Consider the following 27,514-nt stretch of genomic DNA (forward strand, 5'->3'; position numbering starts at 1 on the left):
TCACACATGAAAAAAAATATGCATGGAAACTGCATTAATATTCCGACTGACGTATTTTTGCGTGCAAAAATTATATAACTTGAAGTCTCCATTCACTGAATACTCCATGATTTACCCCACAAATGGAGATGAAGATTCATCTTTTTTATTTAAACTTTGACGTCGGTTTTTATCAACGGCCAATTTATCTTTAGGATAGCCTTTTTTAAAATATATTTTATGTTGAAAAGACGTGATGAGGTCGGCCTGCCATCCCTTCATTTGCAAATTAATTGAGACATTGTCATTGATACCTTGAAAGCCTTTATAAAACCAGCCCTCTAATTTCCCGATACGTGTTTTGTTTTTAAAAATAGACATTACGCATTTTTGTTTACTGAAAGGATCGGTAAAAGTGTTGGGATATTGTAAGACTTACTTTTGAGAACAGGGTGATTTTTAGTCAGTAAGAGTCTGACACTCCCTCTCGCCTCGCCCAAGGCGGGAAAAGTCATTTATTAATAAGAAAAAATCAGTGCAAATCTGTTGTCATCCAACAACCGTAACTAACTAATTAAAAAAACGACTAATGCGCCTACCACACGTGCATGCCTGACCACAGTTTTAATTGCACATGCTTGTCGCATGAAAAGACTGAACACGGATGTGTCTACCACACGGCACAGTTAAGTACGCGCAAGCCACATTCTTGTCGACATCGTCGGCGTGGAAACAATGGTTCCCAATGAAGAACTATTTCTTCTGCTATTATTTTTTCAAGTGTTTGCTTGTGAAAAAAAGAAAATACAAAAGTCAAAGTGTAAACGATCAAAGTGGACAAAAAAATGGCTGTTGAATAGAAAAATTCATTCACGTAATTGGCATAATTCATCATTGGCAGAGATTTATATAATTCAATGAATTCAGTAACGAACTGTCGATTGTATGTACGTAAATCCGCCATTTTTAACGACCGTGCGCGTACAGTTACTCCTCTCGACTAAACTGAGAGCGGCTTGAACACTGAACTACCAACCACACGCGCAGGCAAGTTTGTACAAGTATAGCTTGCGCATGCCAGAATTTCAAGCAAGTTTAAAAACCATCAAGCCAAGCATTGGAGTTTGCGCATGCTACCGTTTTACCAACTACACGCACAGTGTTCAGTGTACAAGCTGGCATGCGCAAGTAAAACTGCGGTCAAGCATGCACGTGTGGTAGGCGCATATATGTCCAAATTAAAAAATTGGTGTCTAATATTTTTTCGTTAAGTACCTAACTGACATTATCATCATCCCTATTAATTGAGTATGTATCACGAAGTTATAATGAGCCTATCGTTGTCAATTTTACTATGTTTAACCAAAGTCCCTCAAACCGTGCTGACATCAGATGACGGAAGACTGCTCAGCATACATACGTCTGCTGTGGCCTGGCACTACATTACACCCAATGAGACGTTAGGGGCTGGCCAGGAGAATTTATTGCTGTGCTCATGACCCGACCAGCGAGCTCGCACTAAACACAGTGCTGAACATTATTTATATATTACTGTAACGTTTTCAGTGCGGCCATTAGATCTACTGTTTACTTGACGTCTTATTAAAAAAATACTTAAGCCTTGACTTTGATTCTTTTGAAAGAGGTGTACTCACTATTTTTTTTTCTCACTCTCAAAGTATGAAGAAATAGCTATACGATACGAGCAAAAATCAAATTGTTCAAGAGTAATAAAAACAATCGATTTCTAGTTTCTTTTTATAAACTTAATAGGAGTGCGTTTGGCCACCATCTCGCCTAGTAATGCCATGATATGGCCGACGATGGAACACTACACACTTCCTATGAACAATCTGTTCTCGCGGGACTTGAAGTTTCAAGATTTTATGTACAAGTCAACAGTTTTACATACTGTACACTTCGAATTAGAATTACCATTCTTCTGTTCACTGTTTAAAATCCACCACCCGTCACAAGACCATTGAACAATTGACCCCGCGGTCCTCGTGGCCCCAATGATCGGCACACACAGAGTATATTGCCGACAGGCGCCACACGCCTCCACTATCCTGCTGTGTTTGATGCCGGCCCAGGGTTGCCACCTACCACCTCGCATTACTCATTCTGTATTACCCTCATCACTATTCCCATCAAAATGTGTATATTTCTTATTTTACGTGAAAGCGCGGGATTGTGGTGTTTTTCCGTATTGTTGCTAAATCTGTTTAGGGTTTGTTTCATATTCTTTCTTTGAGAAGTGAATAAATAGTTTCCATATTATGAAAGTCAAAGCACTCTGGTAAGTTAAAACATACTAAAAAGGTCTTGAAAAATAATATGACATTATAAGAGATAGTTATAAGTTTATGGCCTGTAAGTAATTCTTTTAACGGGGTTCTTAAAAGTTATAAAACTATTCCAGAAACTTTCAAATTGCAAGTCTTAAAAGAGTAATGACGGAGTTTCTTACTCATTCTTCTCCATTCGAAACAACACTTTGGAACGATCACCTAGCTTCTCTGACAGAAAGACTGACGGACAATTCAATTGGATGTTTCAAAAGTGCATAATTAAGAATTAATTCCTATACTTACTGATTTTGACTTTTAAATTCCGTTTTATGGTTTCCCAAAATATATTTAGTAAATCAACAAAACCAATCAAACCTCCCTGTCAATTCAAGCAATAATTTTCAACCTACATCAGCCTATCAAATAAATATGGCGCACGTCTCCCAACCCTGTGCCGACCACGCTTTGATCAACGCGCGGAAGGCGTTCCGGCAGCCAACCGCTGCAGACTGTCCAGCTAGCACCAGCCACGTGTCTATATACCCACTGCAACATTAACTATAGGGAAAACGTCCATGAAAATCGCGTAAAACACACGTCAGTTAAATATTTGACAAAGGAAATGATTAATTATTATGTTATCGGCTTGTACGGTGAAACCGAACACATTGCATTATTATTATTGTCAAGTCATCATTTTACTCTACTTTACAAATTAATATTGCTTGAACGATTAGTACACGATTAGCGGCCATCGCGTGTGCTCCCTCGCTCCTTTGTTTTGACAACCTTTGGTCCAGTAATTAAATAATCCCGAATTCTCTACACGGCTTACTCACGTAATGTCACGGGGAACTCGACTAGTTTCAAGCCACGCTAGAGGCTCCCATACATGAGCAGCATTCCGCGACGGCGATTGTCGCGCTACAGTAATTTTAATTTAATTTAGTATGTCTCACGAAAGTTACAAAGGAAATGATGATTAATCATATTTATTTTTGCAAATAGGTTACAATGTAACTCTTTTACACGTCAATCTCTTAAATAACTAGCTGAGGCCGGTGTTGTGTTGGCCGGTGCAATGTTTTGTCACAGAGAAATGCACGAAATAACTGTTTTGTGTTATCCACAAATTATATTAACACAAGTTTTTTTGCCAGTAGTTTCGCCCGCGTACCCGTGGGATAAGAAGTAGCCTACTTATATGTTATTTCACAACATAATCAATCTCTATTCCAAATTTTATCCTAATCACTTCAGTAGTTTTTGCGTGGAAGAGTAACAAACAACAATACTTACAAACTCTCGCAGTTATAGTATTGATAGGATTATTGCTGACGTGTTTGTAAACGCCTCCACGACAAATTTTAAAATTCCAGTGTGGAGTAACGTTTCAAATTATCATCAAATGTTGCTTAATGACAGTATTTTATATACTAGATTAAGTAAGAAAATCAAGTAATCGCTTACCGAAAAGAAAAACTCAACTCGCATGACTGAAATATACCTACGAGATACCGGCGGATAATGTTTTATGTTCACACCTCTTCAGCAAACACGTCTAAATTATTTAACATGTACATATGTCCGTGACATGGGGAAAGACTAGTAAAAGATGTGATGAAAACTATAAAAATAACATTAAACATCTTTCACTTTCATTTCCATGTTTAAACTTTGAGAAAAGACATCATTGTATGGCCTGTATCCACCATTGTTACACCATTGAGTGCTCTGAGAAATTGTTTGGTCTGATACCTGCCGCGTTTTATCGCCATCGACCTACACGACAGCACTTTCATCCCCATCATATAGATAGTTGATAGGCCACAACAAGGCTTCTCATGAAACTTTCTGCCTCACACAGCAAAACTGTGAAATGAGCTGTCGTCAGCGGTATTTCCGAACCGATATGACCTTCAAACCTTCAAGAAAAGAGCGTATTTCTTTTTAAAACGCCGTCAACGCGCCTGTCACTCCTCTGTTCTTGCGGGTGTCCATGCTTACGATCAGGTAACCCGTCCACTCGTTTGCCCGTTTAAAAATACAGACGAAATCACGAACATAAACCCACTCTTATACCAACATAAGTTATAAAAATAAAGGCATAAAATAATCTCTTGAAAGAACAACCAGCGTATAGTAAACTTAAATCTTCTAAACTTTATAAAATATCTGCAGAAGCAAGCAAAGTAATGTTCATAGTTTATTTACACTACAGCTTTGGTGCAACTTCCTTGCATGGGCACAAGTATTGACAAGACACAAGATGGTGCCTGCTCCATCATTTATGACCAAAGTTTGTTCTGTACCTGTTGTAGGTGCACCGAGATCGAGTGTAAATATCCTGTTCGTTATAAACTAGAGATATTTAGAGTGATTTTTAAGTGGCTACTCTTTTTTATCTGGTGTTTGTAATTATGATGACGAACACTAATTTGAGTTCTTTCACAGAACATTACAAACTTAAGTCACCTTAATGGGTATTTCGATTTTCGATTTGATATACCATTATCAAGATGCTTTACCACCAGAGTGTTGTGCTCTGCTACGTTGCTGTGGATGCGGTTGGTGGAAACGGACTCAGCTAAGCTATGTTTTTTTTTTATATGGAAAGATATCGCATACTCGAGACCGCTACATAGCTTAGTATCAGTGGAAACGGCCACTAGTTTCTCAGCTATTACATCTTCGTAACATAAGCTACATAGCATGTCATCTCTGGAGGAAATGCGCCCTGCAGAAAATTAGCGTAAAACAACCAGTCTGAACCAAGCGCCACAACATTTTAAATACAACCAAGCGCTCAACTATCCTACCCTTAAAATATTATCCAAAACACTACTTAACATACAACACATTGTCAGCCATAGACCTAATTATGTCTAAAGTCTAGTACCTACCAAGCAGCGACGTTCCGGGGATGTTTGTTTATCGAACGGTCACCGAATACAGCCGAAGTTTCCCGAATGCTGAACTTTCAACAACTTGTGACTCAGTCTCCAAGACGACAAAGTGAGAGGTTCGATGCAGTGGCAAGTGCATTATTACTTGCCAACTTTGAGCATCACTTTAGTACTCGTCAATAGTGCTTGCACTTTGTACCTATAGGTATTATAACTTAAGGGGGGTTACTCTCACTTTTAGTAAGTGTCATCATTAAAATTTGTTTTATTAAACAATGCTACTGCTTCCTGGGGCGTAGTTGCAAGTGCAACTGTAGAGTAAGAGGTTTCAGATTCGATTTCCGTAGCGAATATAATCACTTGGGTTTTTCTCTATTTTTGGGAATAGTGGCAAACTTTCGCCTTTGTTTACTATGGACGTATTACTGCAAAATGACAATGATGACTAATTTAAAATTATATTTCAATCACAATAAAACTCTACCTGTATTATAAAGTCAGTATGACAAAATTACACAAAAATTACAGACTCGGGATTCCAGGGAACTGAAAATTTACTAAAAATAGAAGCTAACTACAGCAATTAAATGGAAATTTCAGCTGAAAATAGCGTTCGTTATTACCTGTCCCGTGCCAACCTTTATAGTGACCTCCGACCCGGTTTATGTTACAAAAGGTTTCGCTACTAATTATTATAAAGTTATTATAACCATTAAATGATGTTTTCGAATGAATACAATTATGTTAATTACCATTTTTCATTCATTATAGTTTGCTTACCGGGACGTGATTGATTTCAAAGCTAGAGGTTTCCAGTAAGCAACCTGAGTTGGGCAATTGATTAATTTGTTTTTTATTGTATTAGTCGCATTGTAGCAGTCGTGTCAACAGCATGCAAACTGCCCTTGAACTGCAATTTGCAGTTGGATTGCAGTTGAAATGCAGTCCGTCTCTCAAGAGCCTAAGAGTTTGCCACTCCCTCCCTCCATTCCCGCCTCACCCAAGGCGGGAGAAGTGATTGCATAATTTTCTCCCTCAAAAAATTAAGTAACGTTAACACATAATCCTTGTTTTCTAGAAGAAATGACTGCTTCACAACAATAGATTATAGATTCCCAAACAGACAGACTTTAATTCATCAATATCTCTGAAGGTATCACCCCCGTCCTTTGTTCCGATATGATTTATGTCTCGTGCCGCTGTAAATGCAGACATGACACCCATTCTGTGGAAGAGCTCTTAAAATCATTCGTTTTAAAAATATCTCGATTTAGTACCTACTTCATATGTTTTGAAATCACCATTTTTTGGTTAACATTTACTTTGTCAGATTGGCCTACAGAGACAAAGTGTGGGAGAGCCATGCTTCGGCACGAATGGGCCGGCTCGACCGGAGTGGTACCACGGCCTCACAGAAAACCGACGTGAAACAACGCTTGCGTAGTGTTTCTTTGTGTAAGTGAGGTTACCGTTCACCGTCTTCCTAATTCCCGATTCCCCAAAAACTCTTAAATTCCTAACCCCCAAATTTCAACGCACTTATAACGCCTCGGGTGTTTCTGGTGTACATGGGCGGCGGCGATCGGCTTACCATCAGGTGATCCGTCTGCTCGTTTACCGTCTTATACCATGAAAAATGTCCATAATCCTGAATTTATTTCAAGGTTCATGCTGTTGTAACGAGTTACAAATTAAAAAACGCTGTAATACTTTACCCAACACAAAAATCAAACCCAAGACTACTCTAACAATCACAAACTTGCAAGAGAAAAAAAAACTTTTGTCGTCTCCACCGCACTCCTGTTCTACGCTCTTTGTAGTCTGAGGTATAATGATAATATGATTTATCTGATGCGATGACTCGATATTTTTCTCTGTTCCCGTTTACTTTATTTTTGTGGAGGCGAGTCTTTGTGGGCAATGGTGCTCAAAGTTTACTTAGCGCAGTTTAGCAATCAACTATTTGATGAGGTGAGCAAATGGTTTCTAATAGAATTGTCGCTGATATCTGGTAACACAACCATTGGCCCTGTTATTTCGGATTCGAGAGAAATGTGTATTTGCAAACACATCTATGACACAGGAGAAAATCCTTTCTGAGCAAATAAAACTTTTTAAACCCAAAACTTAGCCCATCACCAACATTGAGAAATACAAGACAGTCAAAATTTTTGCTGTGTTGGAAAAGTCAAAATTATTTATTTCAAATAGACCAGGAAGGCACTTTTTAACGTCAAAGCAAATATAATAATATTAATAACGTCTGTCTGTCGGTCAGTCCTCTTTTGGAAACAATCAATATTCTAGCGTCATAGCTATGTTGGGAACCACTTTGAAGTTCGTAGATCTGTGCATTGACCGAGGTGGTTTCAGTATCACACCTCAACGTGTTTCAATATTTTACAATCGAATAAAAATACCTGAACTATTTATTACCTAACCATTTAACTTTACATTGCACTTTAAAGATTTTTTGATTTTTTAGATTTTCAGCCATGATCGTCCCACTTCAAGGCAAGGGCCTTAATACCTTCATTTCACTCCTCTCTGTTTAAATCACTTTAAAGAAATTAATAATTATAATAAAATAATGAAGCAGCATTTTTAAATTAATGTATTATAAAACAAAGATACTTTTTCCTTTATAATATTATTAAATATTGTGATAAAAGAAAGCTGAATTTCAGACAAAATAAAATCAGCTTTCCAGCGCAAAGGAAGCCAACACATTTATAGCAATATCAGATATCGCACACACATGCAGTTGGCTGACCCAATTCTTATACAATTGGAAGCAAAAGTGAAATCAACATTTTTCTACCCTTTTTTTAATGTTGTTAATTCAATTTGCCTATATTTTTTGCCAGTAATGCTTTTGTGAAGCATTTAATCCCATTGACATAATCTAGATACAAGAAATAATAAATTACTAATTACTACTAGGAATTTTAAAATGTAAACCAATAAATAATACTTGGTCAGATCCAGGGATATCTTGAACTCCTCAACTACACTTATGACCAAGGGCCTTAGTACGAGTTTGCAGGGGCATTAGTACTTTGTATTAAATTGGTTGATTAATTGCAGCTGGCCAATCTTAGCGCCGAACGCAATCGCGTTTCGAACAGGTTAAATGAAAAGAAAACGTGTACTCAGTCATCAAGCCCTGAACAGCATACTGCTGGTTTATATGCCTCCTTTACATAAAAATAATTTAACGTAACTCCACGCTAAGCAGATGGGACAGAGACTGCTCCCTTGTCCCTGTTTCTGGTATTTCCAACAGCTTATTATTAATAAACTAAAGAAATAAAAAACTCTCGTTGTCATTTTTAAAGTAAATTTAAATGAAACACTGTTGCACAGGACAGTACTCGGACAAAATCATTTGTGAGCACTCCGGTTTAATTAAGTTCTTACCTACTGTAAAACTCGATGTGTCCATAAAACTGTTTAAGTTCTGTTCTTGGCTAGTTAAAATACCACATTAGTAGATTGACAAACTAACTTCATACTTGATGAACTTAATAATATTATATAAGCGAAAGTTTTGTGTTTATACAAAATGTAGATATGTTTGTAACTCAATCACGTTAAAACGGCTGAAAGGATCAGGATGAAAATTGGAACAGGGATATATTGTGGTCTGGAATACACGTTGTCAGGTCGCGTCGTATGTTGCAGGATGCTGCTCATGAATATAAGCCTCTAGCATGGCATGAAATTAGTCGAGTTCCTCATCAAATAATTACGTGAATATGCCGAAAAACATAATAATTACTTTAGTATTTTTGTGTTTACAGTTCATCATTTATTTCTTTAGAAGGAAAAAAATCGTTTCTTAATCGATCCCAGAACAACATTCTTTCCTGCTCAGGCAGTTTGACCATCTTCAGCGTGGAACCAATGTTGAGGACCCTCATACTTTTACTTGGCTCCAATGGCAACCATTGCAAGTCTTCGAGGACGGGATCTGAAGGATGTGGAGTTGGGTTTCTGTAAATGAAAACGGATGGTGTTTTTACGGAGTTTATTCTTTTTTTATGTGATTAAATCTTTTTTTAATAGGTTTAATACTGAGTCGTAAGTTGTAAGTACAGCTGTGAAAAACAACTAAGTTCACAGTTTGTCTTAAAGCCATCAACATCAATATAGTCTCACAACCACATAATGCTGCTAATTCTCAAAGAGTTAACTAAAGTAAATAAATATATTCATAAACTTCTTCCAACAAATTTTAATTTCAAAATACCAAAGTAAAAGTTCCACCTAAACGCTGCGGTAAGAATTCACTTAAAAATCTTCTAATACCATCAAAGCTGGCTCACCACTAACTGACAAAACAATTAGAAAATAATTCCGCATTAAATTTAAACCTTAACCACTTGAATTAAAATTCATTATCAAAAGTAAAAGAGCAAATATTTAATCAGCATTAACCTTACCCGTGTTTAGCGAAATTCGCCAATAATCTCGCAATCTTCTTAATTAAGAGCCTTTCATTTGGAACCTCCACTGTATTGTAGGCAGCCTTCAAAGATTTACATTTAAATTGGTAACAGATTTCGTCGCCCGAAGTGGCTCCGTTCAGGTTCAAATTGCGAAGGTACGTGTTCCACACGATGCTGAAGGGCCCGCGGTGGGTGAAGCGGTACAGGTAAACATTACTACACGACACTTGGCTCTGCAGGCTCGCCTGCCGGAGTATCGGATAAATCACTTGGTCCGACACATACTTCGCGTACCTCCTCAAACTCCTCTCCCCGACAGTCCCATTAACAAAATAGAAATCCATTATTTTCTTTCGTATCTTCCTATACAGCTTCGATCCGTATTCGTCTTTCCTCCCTTCGAAAGGTAATAAATACTGAAAGTTATAATTTAAATACTTCAAGAGTTTCCTGTTTCTCACGAAACCATCGAGTTTGTGGAGGGAATCTAAGTTCGTGTATCCTATCATAACTTCCACCGCATTATTGGTAATCTTTCGCTTGTATACTTCGAAGGGGAATTTGTTCATGAAAGCACCTTTTCCTGATACTTCGACAGTTGGGGAAAATGAATTGATAAGCCTCTGATTATCTCGAACTTCGGTACTATCGAACAGATCGTAACTGGCCGCAAACAATTGCTTCACTGAGCTCTTTGAGAGTAATTCGTACAACTTGGTTCTATTGAATTTTTCGAATGGTCCGTTTAGATTCCAGTATAATTTATTCATAATCTCGAAGTTGTAACTTCTGTAGTCGGCTGGAGATAAAGCACTGCCGTCTTGGATGATCAGTCTACTAAATAAATCCTCTCCAGCTGCAGACAATAGGAGAGAAGCTACTATGGGTGCGGTAGACCCTGATCCAAATACAGTGACCTTATTTATATCTCCATTGAAGTACCCTATATTGTCTCTAATCCACCTCAGAGCAGTAAGAACATCTTTAGCTCCCATGTTGCCACTAGCAAAACTGTCTCCAGTATTGAGGAATCCAAAAATTGTCGTGCGAAACGAGACTGTGACCACATTGACATTTTCATCTATTAGAAAATCAGGACCATGTGTATAGGCGTATTCATGGATCCATACAATGACTGGAACGAGGGTTGTATGTTTGTTAATTGGTGTGTAAATGGACAGGTAGAGACAATCTTCTGTGAAACCCAGGGCACAACTCTCATTGTATGGCACGCTGTAGTTGTACACTGGTTTGTTGAACCAACGGACTGGATTTGGTGGCTGAAATCAAGAACAATTATTTTGTTAAAGACAAAATAAGGCTATTAATTGTAATCATCTGTTTAAAAGTTGTTATCCTTGTGACTTTTAAAACCAAAAATGCATTCAAATTCAATACACACACACTCAACGTCACGCCTTTTTATTCCCAAAGTGTAGGTAAATCGGTAGGGTAGGCAGGCAGAGGTGCACAATACGCCATGTAAAGCCGCTGTATACTTTTTACTATTTGTGTAATAAGTCCCATGTAATAGGGGGGTTATTTAAAAAAAATACCTTGAACCTTAACTTTCCAAGCGGAGGAGCAGCATAAGGAATTTTCCAAAATGCTGCAAAAGGTTTGTTTTCGAAAACTGTAACCAACTTTCTCCCAATAATTTTCGTTCCATTAGTTTCAATAACAAACACACTATCACTGTTAGAAGCACTAATAACTATACAGATAGACAAACAGAAGACAATTTCATAGAAACTCATAATAATATCGGTAGAAAAAATACAAAATTTGCTTTCAATGACTACGTAGTACTAAATGATACTGATAGTACTGAACAAAATGCTCCTGAGTTCAAAAGACACGTCATTATAAACATTACTAAAATCCGTAGAAATGTTTTCATAATATTAGAAAATGTAAAACATTAGCCGGCTAAGTTTCATTCAGTACATTTTATGGATTAATTGTTTGAAGGTTATATTACTAAATACATACGAGTATATAGACCACATTAAAATAACTAAATAACCATGACTGCCTTGTTGGCCGAGTGGTTGCAACTGCCGGGCAAGGGGTCTCGGGTTCGATTCCCGGTTCGGGCGAAGTATTGCTGGGCTTTTTTCGGTTTTTCGAAAATTTCTCAGTAGTAGTACGGAGTCTGGAAATGTGCCCGGTATATGGCAATAGGCTCATCCCCTATTACATGGGACTTACAACATAAATTGTGAAATGTAGATGTACATTTGTACAGTGGCATTACGTGCCATAATGTGCACCTCTGCCTACCATTCGGAGATAAAGGGCGTGAAGATATAAAAAAACCAACAGGTCGGACATTTAGTATTATATTTGGTCTTCACTTCTTAGTAGGTCGATATTGTTAGTTACTGTTCCGATAATAATCGGCTCTGAACAAATATTTGTTTTATCGCCAAATATTTATAGGACACGTATCTCAACCTCCAGTGTAGTTGTTAATGTAAATTAATGATACATTTATTTTATTATATCCTCATCACAAAATTGTTATATTAGCTGTTATTCAACAGTTACCACATCCACATCATAGGCGATGTTTAATACCATCATAAAGATAAATACGTGGTCCGATAACCCGATATCACAGGTGTAACTTTGCAATCGATCACTTCATTAATAGTAGTAATGGTTGACTCAACAATATGTATTTAAAAACATTCCTTAACATAATTTCTTTTTTATTACTATTTAATTTAATTCAGTGTGATGAAAATCCTATTGTAGAAACAACACTTGGACCTATTTCTGGAAAGATTTTGAGAACACTCATTAAAAATGTGGACTATTTTGGATTTATGGGAATACCATTTGCAGCGCCACCTGTCGGTGAATTGCGATTCATGGTGAGTTAGTTTTAATACAATTATTTCCAAAAGTTTGTGGGAGTTGATGGATGATATTTGGAAGTTTGTAACTCGCTGCCGCTAAAACTATTGAATTGAATCAGACTAAATTTGAAAGTAGGTCACCTGAATAACAAGTTATTTCCTGAATAAAGGTGGAATATTTTTCATTTAAGTAAGTAAACTGTACATACTATATATTCCTTAGCTAAAAAACAAGACAAATGAAAAACGTTCTAAAAACCACACTAGTCTCTTTCCAAATCAAACTCAAGTCCATTAAAAACGGGTCTCATAATAAGCGTCTCGTTTCACAATAAACCACTCACATAAACGTACGAAGAAAAATATTCTGTCAAAGAAATGCTAAAGTGGCATATCATAAATTTTCCAGGCACCACAACCCGCCGACCCTTGGGACGAGACGTTGAAAGCTACACGAGAGAAGCCTGCCTGCATACAATTCAACAATGACGTCAAAAAAGGACAGGAATTAGGCTGGTACGGAGTCGAAGATTGCTTATACCTCGATGTATTCACACCAGCTATCGATGAAGAATCCAGACCAGTCATCGTGTTCATATACAACGAGCATTTCCAAAATTCCTACAATAAATCCAAGGACTATGCTCCAGATTTTTTCATTGAAGAAGATGTTATTGTTGTCACTTTGAGTCATAGGCTATCAGCATTTGGATTTTTGTCGCTTGAAAATGATATGGTGCCCGGTAATGCTGGTCTAAAAGACATTGTTGAAGGCTTAGAATGGGTGAGAGATAATATAAAGCAGTTTGGTGGAGATCCAGACAGAGTTACACTCATGGGGCTGGAAGGTGGTGCAGCTGCTATAGATTTACTAATACACACAAAAGCTAAAGACCTTTTCCAAGCAGCGATACTTCATAGCGGTTCATCGTGGGCTTCGACATATTTGCAAGAAGACGTCAGAGACAGAGCGTTCAAGCTTGGAGAACTGGTAGAAAAAACTTCAACTAACGATGTCCAACTACTCAAAGAGCTTCAAAATGTACCAGCTCCAGATTTACTGACAAAAGATGTGCATGCTAGCCCTGATGATTACTTTAAACAGACACAGAAAAGTGTAGTTGCTTTCAGCCCTATTGTTGAGAAACAACCAGATGGTCTCATTACAGAATATCCAGAAGATTCCATGGAAAAGATTGATATTCCAATCATGATTGGTTCTAATTCCAGAGAAGCACTAGAGCCTATGATGCAATATCTAATAGAACCAAGATACATAACGTTTCTTAGGAAAGACTTCCCTCTTCTCTTACCACGACGCTTGAGATTCCGATTTGATCCGATAAAGGACGTGTATGACGATGCAACTAAAGACATAAGAGATTTTTACTTCAAGAACGGTAAAATTAATCTGAAGAGTGTTCCAGATCTGCTCACCTATATGGGGGATGCTTCAGTCAATTATGTAGTGGATTATACTGCTAGATTATACTCTGAGAGATCAGAGAAACCAGTATACTACTATTATTTTGATTACATCAGTAACTTGAACGAGAATAAAAAGAATTTGATGAAGTATTCCAATACGGAGGAAGGAACGTGGGGTACGGCTACTGGGGATGAAATGTGTTATCTCTTCAAATGCCCCGCTCTAGCAGATGAATATTTAAAGCTTGAGAAAAATGTGCCCGAGGAAAAACTTGTTCAAAAGAAAATGATAAAAATGTGGACGAATTTTGTTAAATACGGGTAAGTTTTAATAACAAAGTTTTGGACTAAATTTTGTTACAGTTTGTAATATAAACAAAGTTGTAATTCCCTCAAAATTATGACAAAATAAGAATGTTACTTGTTTTGGGTTCTGTTACTAGGTGGGGCATAGTATATTGATTTAAAAAAACGTTGCCTCGCCATGTGTCGTCGTGGGTGCGTTTACAAACATACAATTTCACATGCACATGACATAACCTATAAACAACAATTTGTGGATCACATAAAGAGTTGCTCCGTGCGGGAATCGAACCGCTACTCTTTGCACGGCAGCCGTGCAGTCGATGATGCCACTTACTAACAATATAAAATTTCTATGTCGTACCTATAACGCAAGCTTGTTTTTGTAGCAGTATGTCGTAAAACAAATATTTAATTGTTCGTCAAAAAAGTAAAACTATAATCTTTTATCCTTCTAATCATGACACCAATGGTGACTCATTTTCTACAATTCCATTCTAGGAACCCAACACCAGATAACGAAGAAGACCTAGGACTCAAATGGCCCTCATATACGTCAGAGAAGAAGGAATACCTACACATAGACAAACAAATGCAAATCAAACAAGATCTGAATAAGAAACGATACGAATTCTGGGACCAATTCATTGACAAATGGGGAGCAATGGCCGTCGACGGGGTTATTAGTGAATCAATTAACAAAAAGGACGAATTATGATGAACAGAATGTTTTAGTTATTAAATTATTATTGTAATGACTAATTCAACTGAATACAAATCCCTAGATTTATAAATCATGTACTTACTCGAGTATTCTTAACATTAACAGACATACATAAACTCACGCCTGTCTCCCATGTGGATTTTGCATACCTCTTACGCTACAAAAGTCATTAGTCTTGTCATGCATGCTCGTAACATTACATTAATTGTTAAACTCCTAATATTATAATAATTATTCTACAGATGTTCGTAAAGCGTGACGTAAAACCAAAAAAAAAAACGAAACTAATTATTAATACAAAATATAGCTTAACAAATCATAGTCCCATCCACTCAAGTAACAACTACTTAACACAGCAAAGGAAAGTTCCTTTACATGTACAGAAAACATAATAAACCTTTTACTTAAATTAAATCTGACCTAAAAACCTCACGTCTATCTTTGTGGCAATCGAGTATAAACTTAACGTTCACTGTTTTAATTCAATATTGGCCGGTCGATCTCGATTCTTTCCACTTCATTAGGTTTATTGGAAACTCGGTAAGCTGGAAACCACAAACTTCTGGCCACGATACCAATGCATTCAGAAGCATATCGATAATCTCTTTTAGACAATCCCTTTCATCTACAAATTCTCGCCAAATTGGAATTTAATGTGAAAGCTTGCTTTTTTTCTATTTTTTAACAATTTTTCTCGTCTTTTGTCCTCTTGATTGTGTGTTTTGTCGAGTGTGCATTTTTAAATTCATATTGAGAAGCATTTGATTCTTGATTTAAGCGCAAAAAATGATTGTTATGATACGTTGCGAGGAGATTTTGTAAGAACATCCTAAGTTGCAAGGATATCGGGAGCTGCGGACGGGTACGTAACGGGATATCGGATGAGCCGGAATTCCAGCTCAAAGCAGGAGTAGGAACGGGGTGGTTTTTAGTTAATAAAAGTCTGACACTTTCTCTCGCCTCACCCAAGGTGGATAAAGTAATAAGATGATTTTTCCCTCTTAAAAAAATAATAGAAAAGTGGCATGCATATCAATCTTTATTACTATAATTATAAGCATTTAAAATCAGTAATATTGAAATCGATCCTACCCAACAAAATAATCATGAGATAACTTGTAACTTGAATGAATACGGAAAGGACACGTAGGGCTTTTTTTGAGGGGGGAAAATCATCAAATGACTTCTTGCCTTAGGCGAGGAGAGAGGCTGCTACTTCTGACACATAGGGCTAGTATGGAGATTACTTAATACCAACATGTAGAAACTCTAGTTAACCACAGTCACAACATGGTAACAACTCAAGTATTAACAGTTAAACTTATATATTCCTAAGGAGAAGCAGTTTTAACGATGCACTCGTACTAAACGATTGGTTCAAGTAAACTGCGCTACGTGACCCAATCCTCGGCTAGACGCTGGCCAGTAAATAAGTAAATGCAATATACTTTAGTGTTACCTAGTGAAACTAAAGGCAACTGAATCTATAAGAAAACATTTTGTTTAAGATAGCTTGGTTTATTTTTGGGAAATGTGGAAAGTCAGACAGAAGAAGGAATAAGACATTTATTTAGCGCCGTTACATAGCAAGACCCAATGTAGCATACAGTAGCGGTATGCCCTGCATGGGCTGAGCACCGGGTGCCGTGTTCAGCTCTGTTTCAGGCCATGGTGCGGAGCGAGGAGGAATGGGACGCCGACTCCTCCTACTGCGAAATATTCATGCTAGCTAAGGAAGAGGCGGAGCGCGTGAGAAAATATTATGCATTGTTACATGTGAGAATCGACTCGATCTCGATCGTCGAATTCGACAGTTATGTAATTAACACAACTGGAAAATAGTGCAACGCCTGAAAAGTACATTAAAAAGATACACCTACTACGCGTTCTCTCTGCGAGGGTTAAATAAAAGTGTTATATTAACCTCTTGTTTGCCAGTATATAAGACACATTGTGTATCGCGTAGATCTGCGTTCCGGTACACCACAAGTGAAGCTGTACCTACAAATTACTATATACGAGTATAAAATTTCAATTCCTGCACATTGAAAACATTACTCAATATCAAATACCATAAAATTAAAAAATACTTCCCCCAAATAATTTATTCTGATTTCAAAGCATCGTCATGGTGTACCCAGTCCTTTGAGCTTCACAGCGACTCATTCGGGCGGAAATTGAACCAACGAAGATCATCTCAGAAATATAGAATACTAATAAGATCGTTATAAAAAGATAAAGATAAAAGGAAAAGATATTTTACGTAAAATTTCGATGTTCCATACCTTTATGTAATCTGTGTTTGACGAACGAATGTGTGATTAAAGATGTCACGAAAAGAGCTGCAAGACACGTTTAATATGGCTCGTTTGTCGCAAATTTGTTTACTTAGGTAGGGTGTTAGTTTCGATTCCCAGTCGGAGTCAGTGTGCAGTGTGTGTTTACACAATTGCACTGTTGCACAGTTGACGCGGTGGCTGAGCAACTGGCTGCTTTGCAACGGGTAGCGGGTGATTCTCGCACGGAGCTATTCTTTCTGTGATCCACAAATTATTGCTACGGGTCTGGGTGTAATGTGTAAGTAATCTATAAATCAATTTAATCTTTCGGAAGCGAATACCTGCACGTCCAACATGCTTCATAATATAGTTTACCTATTATGATAAAATGTCTGCGTCCTGTAGTAGAACAATTAATCAGATCCAAATAATATGTTTAATAAATCAAATTATAATAAACAAGTTAGTAGGTACATGGGGGAGAAATTATATTATGTTGCGTGGTAACGAAACATTTTACGACGCAACACAAACAACTTAAACGGTAAGTATTGGGGCTAAATGACTAGGTAAAGAGAAATGGATTAGTTTATTCCTCGACTGCAGAGACCTCAACTTTTTTATGGTATAAGCCGGCAAACGAGCAGACGGATCATCTGAGGGTAAGCAGTCGCCGCCGCATCGACACTTGAAACACCAGAGGCGTTACAAGTGCGTTGCCGGCCTTTTGGGGGTTAGGAATTTAAGGGTTGTTGGAGTAACGAGGATTGATAGATTGGGAAGGGTAATTGGGCCTAATGGAAACTAGCATCATGCATGAGAAGCGAGTATCTTAAACCTCCGGGCCACCCTGACATTTGAGTTCAATACTTGATAATTCGATTGCCGCCTATTATATGGGCCTAACAAAATAAAACTGCAAGTAAAGTTAAAATACTCCAATATCAGTAAATTAGTAATATTATTTTTAACTAAATGCAACAATACCTTTTCCTCGACCATAAAATAAAAAAATAACACACAATATTTCCAGTAGCAACTGAATTCTGATAACGAGCAAAGTACTTAAGACCTACTTATCGTGCATTAGATAATATTTCAGTTAAACCCAAGATTAACAATAATTTATCTATAGGACACGTCAGTTGTACCATGTGTGAGTGTGATTGTGAACAAACAAATTGTTAGCAAAACATAACCAAAGCAAAATGGAAGGCATCAGACCGTATTTAGTGATATTAGTATTATTTTTTATTAATACAATCCAAGCTGATATCGTAGTAGATACGACTTTAGGTAAAGTTGCCGGTGTTGAAGTCAAATCTGTATTAAAAGATGAGAAATATTATTCGTTTATGGGCATTCCTTATGCCAAACCGCCGCTTGGAAAGCATAGATTTTTGGTAAGTCCCTTTTTACTTTTACTTACATTAATTAAGTAGATAAATCAATGTCCTACAACTACTAAATCAACTGTGAAACAGACATACATTTGATCTTTAAATTCATTAATTAAAATATAGCATATGAAAAGTTACAACATTAGCTGAATCAAATTACAATATTATCAAGAAAATCTGCATCTGCTGACTATGGCCGTCTATATTAAAAGTTTGCGCTGGTTGGGGCCATATCTGGAAAGTTATAATAGTATTCACAGACGGTACTCCGCCGGCTATTCTCTCACTATTTTGTTTTCCGATATTGACATCGAAACTTCGCTCATTCTCATGCTTTCGAGCAAATAATAAATACAGTTACGGACTTAAAATATCGAATATAATCTTATATAATATTTTTTATACTTTTATGTCATTTCATTAAATATTTTCCACTTATTTCAGGCTCCAGAACCACACGAAGGATGGACCGATGTTCTAGAAGCCAAAAAAGAAAGAAAAACATGCTCCCAAATGAATTTACCGATGAGACCATTGAAGAAACATGGTTTCTGTGGCCAAGATGACTGCTTAACTCTGAGTATCTACACTCCGAAACTGCCAAGCAACAACGAGTTGAGCATGCCAGTCGTTGTGTTCTTGTACAATGAACACTTCAAGGTATCGCACAATGCATCCAGAGAATACGGTCCAGACTTCTTCGTCAAAGAAGATGTCATTGTTGTCTCCATACAACACAGACTTGGATCCTTCGGCTTCTTAGCCTTCAATGATGAAAAGTTACCAGGAAACAACGGCATCAGAGACGTAATATTGGCTTTAAAATGGCTGCAACAAAATATCCACAACTTTGGTGGAGACCCTTACAGTATTACTTTAATGGGAGTCGATGGAGGTGCAGCTATGGCTGAACTTTTACTCCTATCACCCAAGGCAAAGGGATTGTTTAGTAAAGTCATCCTTCAAAGTGGAACAGCATGGAATCCCGTTTACATGCCACCAAACCCTGTGGATAAAGCAACGGCGTTAGCTAAACAACTCGAAAGAACAGCTGTAACCAGCACCAATTTGCTGGAAGAATTATCGTCTTTATCTTCAATGGACATCGCTAATGCCGAATCCTTGTCAGTTGACGCTGACGAAGGAAGGAGAATACAATCAGGATCTGTGCCTTTTGGACCTGTTGTTGAACCAGACCACCCTGAAGCCATCATCACTAGTCGACCTGAAAACGGTCCCATCGACATAGACATCCCAGTGATGATTGGTTACAATTCCAGAGAAAGTATTGAAATCAACGAACGTTTCTTACGCAAGCCTCAGTACTTGACATTCGCCGATAGAGATTTCTTAATGGCGTTCCCCATCAAAGTCGATTATCATTTCGAATTAAACACAAACAGCTACCGTAAAGCTGTTGAAGAGATTAAAGAATTCTACTTTGATGAAGCTTATGTGAAAGTAAGTAAGCCAGGCGAATATCTGACGTATGTTTCAGATGTTATGGTTTTCTATCCTATTGACTACGCTCTGAGGAAATATGTGAATGAATCTAGCTCGCCTGTGTATTACTACACGTTCGATTATAGCGGAGAACTGAATATGAGGAAGAACAATGTTATGGAAGAGGCAGTCACTATGGAAGGAACATGGGGTGCTACTACAGGAGATGAACTTTGTTATCTGTTCGTTTGCAAACCAATTAGCAAGTTGTATAAAAAAATATTGGAAGATGAGGAGGCTGAGGAACTGAAAGTAATTAGAAACATGGTTAAACTGTGGACCAACTTCGCGAAATCTGGGTAAGTTTAAAACATAAGTCAAACAAGACAGCTGTATTGTTAATTAGTCATTTACTATCTTTAGAGTCGCTTCTTTTTTTAAAGATAGAAAAATAAACTGTAAATCTTGTCTTATCATGCTAATAAAATTGTAATAATTGATAAATATTTGGAAAACACAGTGTTAGAAATCTTTATTTTATCTTACGGGGAATTTAAATGTGTTTATTTTTAGTAGTATGCTCTAAATTGTATTCAATTATGTTGACTTAGTAACCACACCAGTATCTAACTAGTTCACAGATTAATTAAAAAATTCTCAGTACCTACTTATGAAATCCACGTGGACTTTATTTCTTAACAACAATTCTACAACTTCTGGGCAACTGGTAATAAAATACACCTTTTTACCCTTCAAAACGTCTTGATATTCAATTACACTTTTTTAATTTCAGTAACCCGACGCCTCAAGGCAGTGACTTCGTGTGGACTCCAGCCAGCAAAGAAGACAAGGACTGCCTGGTGATCAGCGATGAGCTGCAGATGAAGAAGAACCTGCATGCTGATAGAATAAAGTTCTGGGATGATTTCCTAGCCAAGTACAAGGAGATAGCCGTGGACGGAGTCATCAAGGACGAGAAAGATGAACTTTAATTTATAGAATCTGTATAAAATATTGTTGAAATATATTATTTTAAGTGTTAATGTTGTGTTTTTACTACTAACCTTGAGGTTAAGATTATTTTTAATGGTCACCTCGTCAATCGAATAAAAGCAGTTTTTAAGTATACAGTTGTGGGTTCGATCCCCACGACGCCAAATATATTAATTACTTTATGAAGTCATAAAAGTATTAGCAAATATACTTCGAATTCAATATAATTTGCTCTATATTGTATGGGATCCAAAAACATTAGCTTCTTAAAAAAATTAACGACTGTCTTATTACTGTCTTATTGATTTGTAAAAAACCAGCAAAGTATTTATAAATATTCAACATTTTTCATCGTATTTTAAAAGGTTTAAATCCAAAGTCGCTTAATGTTAGATCAAATAAATTGAAGACTAACACTACACATGTTAATCCTACTACTAAGCAAGGTAAAATATAAAAATACAAACTTATAAGACAATAAATTAGAAATTTGAAATTCATATTATTTATTTGATTGCAGTATTATGTCTCGATAATTTATTTTGCAGAAAAACATTTTATTTTGCAGTATTATCGAGACATAATACTGCAAAATAAAATGTTAAGTACACGTATGTAACTCAAAATAACCACCCATTTTCCAATAGCTGATTAGATGGTTTAACGGGAAATCCGACATGGATTTTGGATAATTAAATTATCGGCAAAAGATAATACAATGTACACGTACACCTCGTCTTATCTACCGGAGTAAACTAGTCGATATTATTATCTAACATGTGCTAGTCCTTATACTCAATAATAAATCAATTATTTTTTAATTAAAAATGAGAACGTTAGCTTTATTTCTCTGTATTTTTGCCATAAAACAGTGCGTTTGTGAAGAGACTATAGAAGTTGGTTTAAAACAAGGTGTTGTTATTGGAAAAGTTGAGAAAACGATACTTAAAAAGCAGGATTTTTATACTTTTAAAGGTATACCTTTTGCCGAAACACCCGTTGGGGAATTAAGATTCCAGGTAAGCAAGGGTACTGGGTTCTGCTAAAGTATTTGGGGTAACCGAACCTGTGAAAACACTTTGTGTTTCAATGATGCTTTTAGATTTATAATGTAACATTTTGGATGGAAAAGGAAAACGTTTACAATTTGAATTTATTGTGGATTTATAATATGACTTTTATGGCGTTTATTATATTTGAACTTACCTGTTATGGTTTAAAAAATATCACAGATATTTAATATTTTGCATATACAAACGGAGGTATTAATGAGTGAATTCAATTGGAATATTTTATAATGAAACTATTTTGACACTTAGAATGTTTACAATAAGAACGTTGAAAAACATAGATTGGTTTAAAACTAGATTGATTCTAACTAAATAATTAAAATATTTCAGAATTTTAGTGTACTTGACATTATAATTCAAATTAATTCTAATCTTGTTAACATTTCAGCCCCCAAAACCTCACGATGGTTGGAGCGGTAACTTGGAAGCCTTTGAGAACAAACCAACATGCATGCAGTTCAGTTCCAGGATGAGGAACAAGGAGCCTTTCGGAATATCAGGGTCTGAAGACTGTCTCTACGTCAGCGTCTTCACACCAGACGTGAAAGGGAACGCTCCAGTCATCGTATTCGACTACAATGATCAATTCAGAACATGGTTCAATGGCACTGACACATACTCTCCTGACTTCCTCGTAGAAGAAGGAGTCGTTGTAGTCACCATCAGCCATCGTCTAGCCATTCTCGGTTACCTAACTACTGAAGATGGTGTCATTAAAGGCAATAATGGCTTGAGAGATTTCATCCTTGGTCTTGAATGGATTAAACATAACATAGAAAAATTTGGCGGTGATCCGTCCAAAGTTACGATCGTTGGAAGTCGAGGTGGTGCTGCGCTAGCAGAAATCCTACTTTATACAGAAAAAGCTAAAGGTCTTTTCTCCGGTGCCATCCTTCAAAGCGGAACAGCATTAGAAGCTATGTACTTCTACAAAGAACCTAAGAAGAAAGCATTCGATCTTGGAGCAGCGTTGAATATTACTGCAGCAAACAGCAAAGAATTGTTGGAAGAACTTCAAAAGTTAGACGCTGAAACAATCCTTCAGGCTGAAGTTAAAACCATAGATGTTACGTATATAGACAAGTATCAAATTAGTAACTTCCCTTACGCACCTACCATTGAATATGGTATTGAAGATGCAGTTCTTAGTGAATTGCCTGAGAAGAGTAAAATAGTTAATGATGTGCCCGTTATAATTGGTTTCAATTCCCGCGAAGGACTTGACATGGTCTCCAATTTGATAATTGAACCAAAACTTTTAACTGATAACGCTGAGAAACACATTCTTAAACTGCCAATCAGGACAAACTTCCGATTTGTACAGAACAGCAAGCCTTACAAAGAAGCTGGAAGGGATATAGTTAATTTTTATTTGGAAGACAAATCGCTGCATTATGCTAATATCTTGGAGTATGCCGTGTTTGTGGCTGATTGTCTACAGAACTATCCGATAGACTTAACTGCTCATAAGTTAGCTGAAAGTCTTTCTTCTCCAGTTTATTACTACTTGTTTGACTTCCGAGGTCAGTGGAATGAAAATAGCCAGAATATAATGGCTCTGGCTAGGACCACGATGGGCCACCACGGTGCTACTGTGGGAGATGAGTTGTGTTACCTGTTTGTTTGCTCCCGTATCAAGAAGAGCTATGACCAGATGCTGAATCTGCCCAGTGAACAAAACGAACTGAAGGTTACCAAGAGAATGGTCCGTTTGTGGAGCAATTTCGCGAGAACAGGGTATGTTAAGATATTATAATGAACTTCTCAGTATAATTACGCTCACATTAAATTAGTAATTCTTAGAATTAGTCCTCGAGCTTTTGTCCTTTAATGTTTGAAATACCAAAAATGATTTAAAAAAGAACTTTAATAATTACTTATAATTACGGTCTAATCAGAACTCAGTATTAGTAACAAGCTATTAGGTAATAAGAACTAAAAATAGATCAAAGTTATTATCTATAACGTAATTTTTTTTATAATTTCTTATTAGTTTGTGAATTGAGTTAATACGTTATTAATAATTAATTAAGTTATATACGAGTGTCTTAGGGATGTTGTATTTGATATTTGAGACAGCTTGGTATAGAGCGACCCAAAAATTATTATAAAGTCATTTCATTTATATAATTTACTAGCTACTTCCACGCGGTTTCACCCGCTCTGCTCGGCTCCTATTAGTCATAGCGCGATGTTTTATAGCCTATAGCCTTTCTCGATAAATGGACTATCCAACACAAAAATAATTATTCAAATCGGACCAGTAGTTCCGGAGATTAGCGCGTTCAAACAAACAAACTCTTCAGCTTTATAATATTATAAGTAATATAAGTAATAAGTATAAGTATATAAGTATATAAGTATAGATTTATTATTGAATAGAACGGTACAAAAATCCAATTATACTTCTCAATACAAAAACATATTTATTTGACTTTAAACGAAAACATCTTCATACAAAAACTAAACTCATAATTTCATTTCAGGAACCCTACACCATCGAAGGACGACGATGTCTTGAAGGGACTCACTTGGAAACCCATGGGTAAGGACTCAGAGACCAACTACCTTCACATCACGAAGCTATTCCGCATGAAGACCAACCCCTTGGGGGAGAGAAAGAAGTTCTGGGAAGACTTCTTGGAAAAGTACTCACAAATGGCAGTAGATGGCGTCATAGGCTCAGAAGAGACTGTGGAAGTCGAAGAACCTGAAGAAGCCGCAAAACCTGAAGAAGCCGAAGAACCTGTAGAATCTGTAGAATCTGCATTTCCTGGAGAACCTGCAGTACCCATAAACATTGTCGACAATCACGAGGAACTGTAATAAATATTAAGTTGAAAAACTGGGAAATAAATGTGTTTCTTTTTTATTATTTCTTCCTATTTATATTAAATATAAAACACTTGATTTGATCTAATTAGGTAAAGGTATGTTTCCTGAGTAGGTGGTTTGTTAATTGATTTCTTTATAATAATATTCTATTTCTATTATTATAAAACCTGGTACATTTAAGAACATCCGTTGCACTGTTGACTGAAAATTTTCAAAACATATTACCCACGAGAATATCAATCATCAATGATCATTATTTGTATAAATCTCTTCCGTTATTAGCCAGTTAGAGTCTGAAACTCAGCCTCGCCCAAGGCAGGAGAAGTCTTTGGAAAATCCACAGAGTTCCGTAAGTTCCGAGTTCGCCCCAAAAAGGGGAACACTAAGAGAGGATTTCCTGAACTCGGAGCTTACGGAACTGTTAAAATAGGTAAACACACGCGTTTTGTATGTACAAAGTCGCTGGCAAAAGCAAGTAGGTAATACATAAGCCTACATGCTACCTACATGCCAAGATAACATCACATTAATTAATATTTACATACATAATATTATGTAATCGTTGATTAAAATTTTCTAACATCAAATAACACGGCTTGATTAAAAGTTTTACCTAAGCTACACGATATTATCTTCGATAATTAATGTCAGTATCTGTGTGAAGCATGTTCTCCTAAACTCAGTGTTGCCAGTTGTTGTAGAAGAATGTTGCCAGTAACGTTAAAGTTTGTACAATGTATGGAACTTGATAGTCTACGTGTAATAAGTCGGTAAGTATAATAATTTTGTAAGAAAACATGTGAAATGTTTTTGTAAAAGTTTTTCGTCTTATCTCATTGTTTGATCTCGTGTTTTATCCTATGAGTTAATACTTTTGTTTCTGTGGATTAGGTTTAGTACTGTTGTCTGTTGTTTTTGTAAAGATTAACGAACGTATTCAGTCATTTAATGGTTACTTTACCCAGTACTTAACTATTGTTTTCAGAATAAAATCGTTGCTAAGGAATAGTTTAAGTAATCATTATTATGACTCTGAGTTAGACTTTAAGTGAGATAAAATCTTTTTTCATTTGCATTTAAAATGTGACTGGCTTTTATAATAATGATGGTATTAAGTATTGAACACATTCCGAGACAGCCTAGTTGGTCAAGTGGGTGCAAGCGCTGCTGCTGCCCAAGCTTAATACTCGACTTTTATTCCCAGGTTATTATATTACAATCGTAATTATTTTGTCAGCAGTTCAGTCTCTAATAACATAGTATTCATAACATATCTGGTGAAAATTAAAAGTTATAATGTAGGACGAAATTATAAAACCTGAAACAAGATAAAAATATGTGGCAGCTAACGCCATCTATCCATAAATTTGGGAACTATACACAATGCCGCAGTTTGTATCACTAAAACATAGATGGCGCATCGAGCACAAAAGTAATAAATTAAATTAAATATTATACTCGTCGAAAACAAAGGTAAATATTTAGATTTTAGGTATTTAAACATTTATTACATTTTGTATAAATAGCAAGTAGGTGTTGTACCTACTCAAACAGTTCAATATTGGTCTTACTTTGGTTTTTATGTCGTTAATTTAATTATATTACCAACCTATGTAATAATAATTATAATGTTGCTTTTTGTATAAGTACCTATACATTTATGAAAATCATATATTTGTCTATTACATCCTCTAAAATAAAAATAAGATTGATAGTTATCTATATTTAAACAGTCAAGTACCTAAATATAGGTAAAGTGATCAATAAATAGTTTGTGTATCATGTGTTTTTGTAAACGCGTAATACATTTTAATTAAAATTTCATTCTAGACTACACTATCCAATGTTACAATTAAATGTCAGCGCGGATCCACCCGTAAAACAGCCGTATAAAGTTAATACATGCAATGTAAATGAAGCTCTCATTAACTGCAACGGTAAATTACTTCGAAAATAAACAACGTTGCAATCAACACGATACGTAATTAAATTCCGATTTTATAGCCTTTACATTAAAATTAAATGTTTCAACAATTAAGTACCAAAATTTTTAAAGAGGTTACTTTTTATATTTTCCGTAGGTATCATAATTATTTGGAATCTCTCGAGTGAATGAAAGTGCCAAAAGTAGGTTATATATGCATGGTTGCATTGCTGAACATAAGATTTTTTTTTTATGGAACAAGCCAGTAAACGAGTAGACGGATCACCTGATGATAAGCAATCGCCGCAGCCCATGGACACTTGAAACACCAGAGGTATTACAAGTGCGTTGCCGGCCTTTTGGGGGTTAGGAATGTAAGGGTTGTTGGGGAATCGGGGATTGGGTCGATTGGGAAGGAGAAATTGGGCCTCCGGTAACCTCACTCACACAACGCAAGCATTGTTTCACGTCGGTTTTCTGTGAGGCCGGGATATCACTCCGGTCGAGCTGGCCCATTGGTGCCGAAGCATGGCTCTCCCACACTTAAAAGTAAGGTTGACACTACACAAACTGCCTACTACATCGGAGAATAAAAGTATTATAACCTTTTACTACTTTTCTTAG

At 36.5% G+C, this 27,514-nt stretch overlaps 4 protein-coding genes across 5 annotated transcripts; 3 read left to right on the forward strand and 1 right to left on the reverse strand.

Moving 5' to 3' along the window:
- Window positions 1-8,749: 8,749 nt before the first annotated feature.
- On the reverse strand, window positions 8,750-18,279 carry LOC118266111 (juvenile hormone esterase). Of its 2 annotated transcripts, none has more exons than XM_050694904.1 (3): window positions 18,213-18,279; window positions 9,622-10,907; window positions 8,750-9,172 (listed from the first exon to the last, which is right to left on the reverse strand). In XM_050694904.1, exons 1-3 carry the CDS (start codon window positions 18,225-18,227, stop codon window positions 8,974-8,976), a joined length of 1,500 nt encoding a protein of 499 aa, XP_050550861.1. In that variant the 5' UTR covers window positions 18,228-18,279; the 3' UTR covers window positions 8,750-8,973. The 2 variants fall into 2 exon arrangements, with proteins under 2 accessions (XP_050550861.1, XP_035435380.2); XM_035579487.2 differs by lacking the exon at window positions 18,213-18,279 and adding an exon at window positions 11,184-11,639 and having other exon boundaries at window positions 8,751-9,172.
- Window positions 12,253-14,977, forward strand: LOC118266508 (juvenile hormone esterase-like). The gene is made up of 3 exons (XM_035579984.2): window positions 12,253-12,506; window positions 12,901-14,240; window positions 14,724-14,977. Exons 1-3 carry the CDS (start codon window positions 12,306-12,308, stop codon window positions 14,938-14,940), a joined length of 1,758 nt encoding a protein of 585 aa, XP_035435877.2. The 5' UTR covers window positions 12,253-12,305; the 3' UTR covers window positions 14,941-14,977.
- A 76-nt stretch (window positions 18,280-18,355) lies between the features above and the next one.
- On the forward strand, window positions 18,356-21,111 carry LOC118266136 (esterase E4-like). Its single transcript, XM_035579514.2, has 3 exons — window positions 18,356-18,628; window positions 19,070-20,427; window positions 20,862-21,111. The coding sequence occupies exons 1-3, from the start codon at window positions 18,434-18,436 to the stop codon at window positions 21,058-21,060; spliced, it is 1,752 nt and encodes a 583-aa protein (XP_035435407.2). The 5' UTR covers window positions 18,356-18,433; the 3' UTR covers window positions 21,061-21,111.
- A 677-nt stretch (window positions 21,112-21,788) lies between these two features.
- LOC118266135 (esterase E4-like) lies at window positions 21,789-25,003 on the forward strand. The gene is made up of 3 exons (XM_035579513.2): window positions 21,789-22,080; window positions 22,520-23,868; window positions 24,618-25,003. The coding sequence occupies exons 1-3, from the start codon at window positions 21,889-21,891 to the stop codon at window positions 24,955-24,957; spliced, it is 1,881 nt and encodes a 626-aa protein (XP_035435406.2). The 5' UTR covers window positions 21,789-21,888; the 3' UTR covers window positions 24,958-25,003.
- The last annotated feature ends 2,511 nt before the right edge of the window (window positions 25,004-27,514 follow it).

This window comes from Spodoptera frugiperda, chromosome 7 (assembly GCF_023101765.2).
Source record: "Spodoptera frugiperda isolate SF20-4 chromosome 7, AGI-APGP_CSIRO_Sfru_2.0, whole genome shotgun sequence".
Lineage (NCBI taxonomy): Eukaryota > Metazoa > Arthropoda > Insecta > Lepidoptera > Noctuidae > Spodoptera > Spodoptera frugiperda.